The sequence below is a fragment of the Alosa pseudoharengus genome, unplaced genomic scaffold (genome assembly GCF_046254945.1).
Source record: "Alosa pseudoharengus isolate Yale_2024_CS ecotype anadromous, Long Island Sound unplaced genomic scaffold, YU_APseudo_1.1 YU_APseudo_1.1_scf_4, whole genome shotgun sequence".
Taxonomy (NCBI): Eukaryota; Metazoa; Chordata; class Actinopteri; order Clupeiformes; family Clupeidae; genus Alosa; species Alosa pseudoharengus.
Window position 1 is genome coordinate 30,091,188 of NW_027468774.1, and position 11,133 is coordinate 30,102,320.

At 47.9% G+C, this 11,133-nt stretch overlaps 1 protein-coding gene across 1 annotated transcript in view; it reads right to left on the minus strand.

Annotated features, from left to right (window-relative positions):
* LOC143102900 (platelet-derived growth factor subunit A-like) overlaps window positions 1-10,301 on the minus strand; it is a 15,406-nt gene extending 5,105 nt beyond the window's left edge. The window contains exons 1-4 of the mRNA XM_076266695.1: window positions 9,945-10,301; window positions 9,058-9,148; window positions 4,701-4,817; window positions 2,352-2,558 (exon numbers count right to left, since the gene is read on the minus strand). Of these exons, the coding sequence (XP_076122810.1) occupies window positions 2,352-2,558; window positions 4,701-4,817; window positions 9,058-9,148; window positions 9,945-10,007 (478 nt within the window). The 5' untranslated portion in view covers window positions 10,008-10,301. The remainder of the gene's footprint in view (window positions 1-2,351; window positions 2,559-4,700; window positions 4,818-9,057; window positions 9,149-9,944) is intronic.
* Window positions 10,302-11,133: the final 832 nt, after the last annotated feature.

An 11,133-nucleotide genomic window follows, 5' to 3' on the forward strand; every position in this document is an offset into this window, starting at 1 on the left:
AAAAGTTGTCTTTCAGATTTGTTTCATAGCTATATGTAGGTATAACTATGTAGCTATATTTGCTTATGTATGTGCAGCGTCTTTGTGTGTGTGTGTGTGTGTGTGTGTGTGTGTGTGTGTGTGTGTGTGTGTGTGTGTGTGTGTGTGTGTGTGTGTGTGTGTGTAGTCCAGAGTGAACGGTGAATGTTTTTTGCTGGTGGGGGGGTGTTGGGGAGACCTGGTCTTTTTTAGTCTTCACAGGAATAACATAAGCCTGGACAGAGGTGCAGATGGATGGAAGGATGGATGGATGTGGGGAAAAAGAAAAACGTGTGGCGGTGAAAACCATCAGAACAAACCAACACATAAAAGAGCGGTGTGTGTCACACGGACAACGGCACCTCGCTGCTGCTGCTGCTGCGCTAAGCCCGGCGTCTGGAAACACACACATCATATGTGTTCCTTTCCCGTGGCCTGACTTTAGCCCCCTCATAAAGACAGAGAAAGCCACAGCACTGAAACCCCCATTCAGACCTGCAGCGCTCGGGGGGAAACCTGGCAGCAGACAATGTTCCAATCACACACACACACACACACACACACATGCACTTGTGGACACACACACATGCAAGCACACACATGCACTCGTACATACACACACACACACACACACACAGACACACACACACACACACACACACACACACACACACACACACACACTCATTTGGGGCCTGTCAGCTGACTTTTGCAAAACATGTACAAAACATCCCTCAACTCACATCAAACAGCAGCGAAAAAAGAGTTAGTTATATTCCATGTCCCCTGCAGCTCCTGTTGTACCGTATGTGTGTGTGTGTGTGTGTGTGTGTGTGTGTGTGTGTGTGTGAGAGAGAGAGAGTGTGTGCACATTTGTGCAGAATGGGCACAGCTACATGGAAGAAAGCATTCCAAGAATAGCCTGACTCCTCCACCCTTTCTCTCTCTTTCTATCTCTTTCTGTCTCCATCCATCCCTCTGTTCTCTCTCAATAATGCCATTCATCCCATCGCCTTCACACCGCCCTGTTGATGGACCAGCAGGCTCCTGTGTGTGTGTGTGTGTGTGTGTGTGTGTGTGTGTGTGTCGATGTGTGTCTATGTAGGCCTGTGTATCTGTGTGCATGTGTGTGTGTGTGTGTGTGTGTGTGTGTGTGTGTGTGTGTGTGTGTGTGTGTGACTTTGGGTATGGGCCAGCCAATGCTAGCAGCATGACTCAGCGCTGCTATCTGAACTCAGGCACTTTGAACAGCCCAGAGGTTTTCTCTCAGTCTGTGCAGTAAACCCATTTCCTTCACCTCCAAATGCAGGACAGACTTTGCTCTGATGTCTCTGTGTGTATGTGTGTGTGTGTGTGTGTGTGTGTGTGTGTGTGTTGTGTGTGTGTGTGTGTGTGTGTGTGTGTGTGTGTGTGTGTGTGTGTGTGTGTGTGTGTGTGTGTGTGTGATAGTGTTATCATTCCGGACTAAATATTTCTTTGCGTAATCTCTATAGCATCTTTAGAATTTGGCACAGGCTTCAGCACTAGATAGCTTCATACCACCCCATCCAAAGCCATCAGATAAGAACAGTGTTAGAACGGAGGGCACCCTTACTATACACACTTTCACTCAACCCCACCCCGCATCCCCCCTTCCATCCCTCTCCCTGAAAAACACACACTTTCCCTTTGCCTTACAGGGACAGGCTCTTCCCTGTGATGGGTGCTGTTTTCTTCCAGAGGGCTGTGCTGTGAATAAACCTGAACTGTAAATAGACCAGAAATCTAACAGGCTCTCATCTGAGCAGAAACAGAAGCACTGGCTTGGACACACACACACACACACACACACACACACACACACAGATGTGTTTTGGTATGGGGCTCCAGAGTGCCTCAGCAAACAGAAAGTGCAGACACGACTACAACGATCCATGCCCTGCTTACACTTCTAGATCCAGTGTGTGTGTGTGTGTGTGTGTGTGTGTGTGTGTGTGTGTGTGTGTGTGTTTAGTCTGCTTAGTGAGCAGTGGATGTTGCCAACCCAGAGCTAGGGCATGCCTTACCTTAGAGGTGCAGAGGGGTTTCTGATCGTGCTGACAGTGCATTTCCATTGTGTGTGTGTGTGTGTGTGTGTGTGTGTGTGTGTGTGTTGTGTGTGTGTTTGTGTGTGTGTTTTCACCTTACCTGCTGTTAGCTGCATTTGAGTGTGTGTGTGTATGTTTGTGTGTGCATGCATCTACATAAGTATGCATGGAAACATTGAATGTGTGTGTGTGTGTGTGTGTGTGTGTGTGTGTGTGTGTGTGTGTGTGTGTGTGTGTGTGTGTGTGTGTGTGTGTGTGTGTGTGTGTGTGTGTGTGTGAGGCTCACCTTAACGGTGCGGTGGTGCTTGCGCGAGGGGTGGCAGCGCATGTTGCTGGTGTTGCAGCATCCCGTGCAGCGCTTGACCTCCACGCAAGGTGGCCAGATGAGGAAGTTGGCAGCGGTGGGGTCCACCTGACTGCGCGGGATCTCGTAGATCACCGTCCGTGTCTTACACACCGCCGGCACGGCCTCCTCTGCAACGGCAACGACAAACACTAAAAATGCACTTCCCCTTAATTGACAGAGGATCTCATACATTTCCACCACATTTCCACTCAAGTTTATATACAACAATGCAAAAGCTTATACATGAGATCATATATGTGTACCATAACGTTTATACTTGAGGTTATGTATATGAATTCCATAGGCTCATGTTTAGCATGAATATAAATTGCAGCTTCACCCTTACTTTTCAATAGACTGTGTTAAAACAGCTAAAGAAGTTTGGAAAGGTTTGCGAGATGCATATTTCTCCCCCCATGGTGATGAATAGTAATGAGCAGGCTGCCATACTGAGAGCTGGATTGTTCGAACGAGGATTAGGAACAAAATGGCTGACTGACAGCTTTGACTTTGTGAAAGCGTTGCATGCTTAGCTTCTTTCCTGGCGAAGTGGTTTGAAGAGGCTGAGAGAATGCTCCTTTGTGCGAGCGCTTTCCTGCAGCTAACGCAGCCCTGCGCAAACAAAAGCGGCCTGGTGTCCTTGGGAGAGCTGAAGAAAAGCTCGGATTCTCCCCCAGGCTATTCAAACAAGCGGCACGAAGAAATCCTTGAGAGAAGCAAGGACGCTTTCGCCACAGGTTCCGAACTGTCTGTGCTTCCAATTCAACTAAAAGCATGAGCTTCTATTATTAGGCCTGAATGCAGTGTGTGTGTGTGTGTGTGTGTGTGTGTGTGTGTGAGAGAGAGAGAGACAGAGAGTGTGTGTCTGGATGTGTATGTGTGTGTGTGTGTGTGTGTGTGTGTGTGTGTGTGTGTGTGTGTGTGTGTGTGTGTGTGTGTGTGTGTGTGTGTGTGTGTGTGTGTGTTTGTGCCCATGCACTTTGTTGTTATAAAGGGTCAGGCTTTCTCCACACATACTTGCCTGGGTATTATATTTGATAGGGAGATAGTGGAGGTTGTGCATGTGTCATGTACAGCATGTTTGTATACACACTATTTGTGTGTGTATGTGCTTGTATAAGTGTGTCTGCTCGTGTGTATGTGTGCGTGAGTGATTGAGTGAGTAAGGCGAAGCACGCAATCCTTGTTCCCAGACCCCACCCCACCCCCACCTTGGTGACACTGACTGCCGAGCGCTCCACCCCCTGACTATGCGCTAGCGTAGCGCTGCTACCACGCCAGATGCAAACACCCTCAGTGAACCCAGGGCTTTAGTAGGGCATCCATCTCTGAGCGCTGAACGAGCCGCGACACGACACTCTGCACCCCTGGAATTTCCTCGCTCAGGGATACATTCTTCTTCGGAACGAGACATCCGCTCAGGGGCAGCCAATCAGACGGGCTGCCGCGTACAGTAACCTGGCCTGGAGTCGCTTGGATTGGTTCAGCTCTCCCAGAGGACAAAGCTGCAGAAGCTAAGAGCCTGTTAGAAACACTGGTGCGAGTTGCATCAGTGTGGAGGTGCTCTGGTGGAGAGTCAGCAATAGGCATAGCCATAGCCATAGCCATAGGCATAGGCATAGGCATAGGCATAGGCATAGGCATAGGCATAGGCATAGGCATAGGCATAGGCAAAGGCATAGGCATAGGCATTGTGATTGAGGTGTGCAACCCCCCCCCCCCCACACACACACACACTGTAATGCTCTTACTACATAAATGTCATGTGATGTTGCTGTTGTTGTTGTACCTAGACTGTAATGTGTGCGTGTGCGTGTGTGTGTGTGTGTGTGTGTGTGTGTGTGTGCGTGTGTGTGTGTGTGTGTGTGTGTGTGTGTGTGTGTGTGTGTGTGCGTGTGTGAGGTTTACATGCACAGAAAAAAGATATGTCTTCCCAGAGCTCTGGGTCCCTGAGGGACTTTAGAACAGTTCAAAGTGAAGCAGAACAGGCTGTTATCTGTAACTGGGCTACCCATATACTGTAGTCACGTGTAAAAGAAGAAAAAGGTGTAAAAATGAATCCTGTAATTACGCTGTGTGTGTGTGTGTGTGTGTGTGTGTGTGTGTGTGTGTCTACCCGTATGATGTGTATAAGACCTCACATGCTCAGATTGTGTGTGTGTGTGTGTATGTTTGTTTTTCTGTTTGTGCATGTGGGTCTGTATTATGTATGTGTATGTGTGTTTTTGTTATCTGTGTGTGTGTGTGTGTGTGTGTGTGGTCCTACTCACCCACACTCCTCTTGCGTCTGCGGTGGACCTGCGAGCTCTTCAGGTCCGAGTAAGCGTGGGAATAGTTCTGCTTGTGCTGCTTCTGCTTGTGCTCCTCGATGACTTCATTTCCCGTACCTCGTCAAAACACAAGGCGGCCATATTACTTCCCCGTTACACAAAGAAGGATGGGGGCAAGAAATATCACTTTTCATGAAAGCTAATTTAACTCCCCACCCCACCACAATGACTCCATTCAGGCCTCTACAGTGCCCTGAGCCTAATAGAAGGTAAATGAGTCCGCGGCCGCGTGATCTGCTAGGCTAGGAGGGATTGTATCATTTCCCTTGGCTTCCACTAGCGCTTTCCACAACAAACAATGGACTCGGTTAGTCATCGCCCTTAATTGGGAATTCACCACCTTGATTATGTTGAGCAAAGAGTCCATGATGTCATTCAGGCAGCCACTGTAAACAGGCCTGAACACAAGATGTCTGAGCGCAAAAAACTCTGTGCAAATACAGAGCATGTGTGCGCCTGTGCCAGCCGAGAACACACACACACACACACATGCACACACACATACACACACACACACACACACACACACACACACACACACACACACACACACACACACACACACACACACACACACACACACACACACACCTCCCATACACATCCATGGACATTCACTGCTATGTTCAATGACATGCATTTGCGAAAGGTTGTTCAGGAAACCTGCCCTACAAACAAACAGGGCAAGTGTTTAACCTTTACTGTAATGTGCCTTTGCAAAGCACGCGTGCGAATGCTAGAGACGGCAGCCCCGCCTGCGCTCCAGTTCTGCTGTGCAGCTGCTGTTGCAGACACACACTAGCCAACGATGCCTGCCTCTGTCGGCCGCGGAGTCTCCACAGTCTGGCACAGGTGTTCTTCCCTCGTGGCCTACATCTGGCTCCAGGAGCCTGACCTACTATAGGTCTGAGTGGCAGACAAACAACTTCACAACAGACGAGCGGCTTTATTCAGTGATACTCCAAACTGAATTATGGGAATCCCACAAACTCAAATTTCAATTCAAAATGCTTTATTGACATGACAAATAAGGCAATTTCATTTTCAAAGCAGTCATAACTGAACCAGTTCTTGCTCTCGTTCTCTCTCCTCTCCCCCCCAACTCTCTCTATCTGTCTCTTTCTCCTCTCTTCTTCTCTCTCTCCTCAGTCTCTCCGTCTATTCGAGCCCATACTCTTTTGTTTGTTCCCTGTTGCCTTAACGACCTGAGCAAAAGCAAGACACAAATCTCACAGGTAAACACTGAGGCGCTTCCAGGTCCCTTTTGTCCCCGTGTGGACTTCAAACAGACACCCGTCTGTTTAGCAAACACACACACACACACACACACACAGAGACTTTCACACTCCTTTGGCCTGTTTGTTTGCTTTGGACTGGGGACCACTCCCGCCTCCTCTGGTTCGGGTCCTGACCCAAAGACTCAGTGGTGACAAGGAAGAGGGAGTGTGTGTGTGTGTGTGTGTGTGTGTGTGTGTGTGTGTGTGTGTGTGTGTGTGTGTGTGTGTGTGTGTGTGTGTTTGCGTGTGTGTGAGTGTAGTGTCCCGTAGAGGAGATCAGGGGGCTGTATGCTACACTCAGCTTGCACCCATCTGACCTCACCTGTCAAACACACCTGAAGCAGGCCAGCATTGGACACTGGGAACAAAATTTTCCTTCCATGAGTAAATACTGCTTTCTCTCTCTCTCACTTTCTTCTCTCTCTCTCTCTCTCTCTCTCTCTTCTTAACCTTCTCCTGACCTGCATGTTCTGAATGGGACATAAAGAACTCTTTTGTGGAGCAATTTCTTTCAACGCAGAGGAACTGACAAGAGATCAAAAGACGCGCAGCAAAGCGCAGCACAAGACAGGAGTGGCAAGAGCTGAGCAGGGGAATGGAGGGATAGAGAGGAAGAGGAAGAGCAAGACAGAGAGAGAGAGAGAGAGAGAGAGAGGTGGCTTTTAAGTTCCTCAAATGGGAAACTGACAACAAGCAAGAACAAGAGAGACAGAGAGACAAGGGGAGAGAGGAAGAGAGAGAGTGAAGAAGAGAAGAGCACAGATGAGTAAGGGAGAAAGAGGGATAGAGAAAGGGGTGTGGGAGAGAGGAAGAGAGAGAGAGAGGTGCCGGAAAGTGTGTAGTAGAGAAGAGCACAGGTGATTGAGGGAGAGAGTGAAGAGGAGAAGAGCACAACTGAGGGAGAGAGGGGGATTGAGAGAAGGGTGGAAGAGAGGAAAAGAGAGAGAGTGAGAGAGTGAAGATCACAGGTGATTGAAACTAATAACAAGGCCCAAAACAGAGTGGCAGAGTGGAGTGCTAAAAAAGCCCCTCTCTTCTCCTCTTCTCTCCTCTCTTCTCTTCTCTCCTCTCTTCTCCTCTTCTCTAGACTCTTCTCCTCTTCTCTCCTCTCTTCTCCTCTCCTCTCCTGGCCTGAATCACTAACGCTCCACTGACTTCCAATTACTCCCTCCATTAGCGGAAAGCCTCCACTCTCTCTTCCTCTCCCTCCCTCCCTTACATCACTCTCTCTTCAAACAACGAGCTGCTCTTGTGGCGAGCGAACAGGACGCGCTCCAGGGAGAGAGAGAGAGGGAGAGAGGGCAGCTGTTATCTGGCCCGGCTCTCAGAGCGCAAGATAAGGGCTGGCCGCTGCATGCCAGCGCAGACCAGAGGATAATCACCCTTTAGGGCACCTGCCTAGGTGTGAACAGCCAAAGATTAGGACTGTAAAAGCACAGTTTTTTTTTTCTTTTTTTGCTGATGCACTGAAAAAGCTGGTGGCATTAACTCACTCAAACGGCGTGAAAGAGTCTGATTGAGCAAGCCAGGGGGACTAAGAGCTGGCCAAAGCATCTGTCTGTGGATACTCACACTACAGTATTTTTTAACTAAATGTGTCTGTGTGCGTGTAGTAAATGTGTCCTTCTTTCAGACACACACAAACACACATAACTAACACCACCAACAAAAAAGACAGACACACACACACCATAGGTCACAGGCAACTTTACTGTCCTGTCGCTTGCACCAAAAGCACTTAAATACACTGCTGGCGTCACATGCCTCTGAATGGGCCGACCTGACGGTCTGGCAGCCAGACAGATTTATGCTGCCGCAATAATAATCAGGGTACTACTGTTACCCCGGAAAACATTCCTTCACGAGGAAGGCATCTAAATTCAATTATGAACACCTCTTCTCATGCAAGGGACACTGCAACACACACAAGAAAGCTTTATTCCGGGGCTAAAGTCCAGTCGCAATAAGACAAAAGAGTCGTCTGTACTTTCTGTAAAGAAAGTGGCCAGTTTCCCTCTTAAATAGAAGATCACCCCAGGGCAGTTGCCCGAAATGAGCACTAGTGCACCAACAAAGATATGATATTGACCGTGTCAACTATGTCTCTGTATTTAGGCCGACCTTTGAAGAGCTATTTGTAATTCGGTGTTCACCACAAAACCACATAAAAGCCCTCATACGATATATGGTGCGTGCCTGAATAAATACAGACTCATCTGAACGCAAACAGCCTCAACCCGTGCAACACTGTAATACAACCCAGTATAGAGAGAGAGAGAGAGAGAGAGAGAGAGAGAGAGAGAGAGAGAGTCGTGCTGGCTACCACATTCAAGCAGCACGATTGTGGCTGGCAACCTCGCGCCTTGCGTTCTCGTTTTACAGTGATACGTACACCCACCGACAAACGCCATAAAGCGACCTGATTGCGGTTGACAACTGCCAGAGGAATCCAGCCAAACGCATACCTATTTGAAAGTCCAGGTATGTCATATGTGTACAGCCGCGTATATGTACGCGCTTACACCACAACTCAGTTTCAGTGGCTGCCTACAGCCAACGGATCACGCCCGTAACCGCACAAGTTGGCCTCATCAGTCACCCTCTCCCGTCAACATAAATCGCATCCCGCGTTTCTGATGCGTGTTTGTTTACGCAGAGTTCATAAATACGACTTTGACACATCACAAAAAGAACCTCCCCCGGATATATCAAGTTTAAACTCAACTAGTGTGCAAATTAAGATTGGATTGCTATTTGGTCCAACGCAACATAGCGCACATTTTTCCTCATTCACGAGTCTTTTCGATAACCGGGGGGGGGGGGGGGGTCTCTGGAATTTTTTGTGCAAATAATAGTCTTTCTTTTATGCCACCCTAGCACTGCCTGGAACCAGACGGTTTATAGTGAAACACCATATAACTCCTAAATAGGGTAAACATGCACATGGTATCGCTCAGAATGAGAGATTAGAATTGGACAAAGTTCACTGCAGCGGACCAAGTCAAGGAGCTGGGATTTACCTACGAAGTCTATGTCCAAGAGCCGCTGGAGGTCGCTGATGCTGTTGATTTCACTGTGGGACAGTCGCTCAATCAGCTCTTGTGGAAGTTCCTTCAGTCAAAAGAATTAAGAAATGAATAAACACACAGGATTAGGGAAGACTAAATCAAACAAAACGCCTACATGTATTCACTAAATTAGACATTATTATATGCGCTAGAGTGTTTACGGTGAGACCGACAGCATGCGTGCTTCACTGCTCGTGTACACAAGGCGCAGTTTACAGTTCACTCAGCCGCTCCACTTTCCACTTGCACTTGTTGCAGCGTCACTGCGCTTCGTTTGCCATGAGACACATGTATTTATATCACTGCAAGGCAAGAACTTATGCCCCAGCCAAATGTAACCGGGAAACTAAACTGAATGGACGGGTTTGTAAACATGCTATCCTCTATAGATCTGCACTACACTGAGTCATGCCTGAGTGTGTTAACAGCGTGCTGAGGAACACCCTGAGTGTTGATCTTCTGATCCCAGTGAAGTAGATAAGTTGCCCCAGGGCAACACGTTTGTCTTGCATTTACTTCCATTCGGTTAAGGCACCGGATACCGACTTAACAAGTACAGTAAATGAGCACACCACTGTGTATGCCACAGTAGCCCATCTGTTTCAAAGCAAAATTAGAGCAATATTTAACTGACTTTGTAAACATGTGTTGTAAGTGATTTTGCCGTGGTTTTCCCACGCCTCTGCTGAAATACAAGAAACCTCGGCAACCGAATCCCTCAGCGCATGCAAAACCTAATTTAGTTACTAGTGCCAGCAAGAGGGGTTAGGCTATACGGGGCAGTGCTGAACACATTTCAACCTGTTGTGTGTTGTGCGGACGTGTTTTGTGCGCTTTACCTCGGCATTAATGAGCACCAGGCACGACGTACAGAGGAGGAAGTAGAAAAGTGCGGTTCTCATCTCCCTTTAATTTCGATTTCCCCCAAAACAAGAAACACGTTTTCTTTAGGAGCCGCCAAGTCGCTCCTGAGCGCAGGGGACCCAGTACCATCCCTCGGAGAAAGCGGGGTGAGAGAGGGGATCCTCCAAGAGCCACGTCCAGCCCAGCGAACAGTGGCTCTCGGCAAATCTGAAGGAGTTCAAGTTGACCGTGGCGTTTCAGGGCCAGACCTGTTCAATTTCCAATTTGTACTCGCCCGAGACTCCCAGAGTAGCTTTTCTGATGGTAGCTTCTCAGGCGACAGTTCGACATGGTTCCAGCAGTCAGCCAAGCGAAACAAGTTCTAGATCGGAACCTGCAGGCATTGCTCCAGAAATTATATTATGGGATTATTTTATTGCAGGCTATGAAAACAAATGAGAAAATACCTTGAATAGAAAATCGAAAGTTTCCCAAATGGCAAGTAATTTAACAATCAGCAGAAAAGTGACAGACTCCAATTTGTAGCTGGAAATTGCTAAAGACAAATATTCTCAACTGCGTCCGCTTTCTCAGTGATACAATCCAAAAAACGTGGTCCGTGAATAAAAAAATGAAAAAGAGGTGAGGGTTACGTGTACCGATTTCTCTCCTGTAGTGTTCGAAGAAGGGGCAGATGCGCGACAGGTCCTTCTGTGTCCGGGACTGCGCGCTGTGTGCGAGGCTGAGCGCGTCTGAGCCGCGGGATATAACCAGCCTCAGCCTGCGTCTCAGATGCGCCGCCCCCCGTCTTTCCAGTAATCTCGCATCAATCCACCAGGGAGCTGGTTGGCTGTTTGCTGCATGTAAAATATAACCCTGCCCTCCCTCCCCACAGCGCTCCACTCAGACTAATAGTCAGGTATAAATGGCATTTGTGCAGATGCCATGAATTGAGGATTATCTGCCTTCATTTGTGTGTTGTTGTGTGTTTAACTGATAGTTGTGGATTAATCTGAATGCTCATACTTGCTCAATATTCTTCAACATAATATCCAAACCCCAACTAAATAGTCCAACATAATTATGCAACAGCCAGGAAGTGTTGAGACATTGACTAGTTTGACTTTTTTCATTTCCCAAAAAGAAAAGAGCAAGACAAGTCATGTATGTGCAGTGTGACAGACT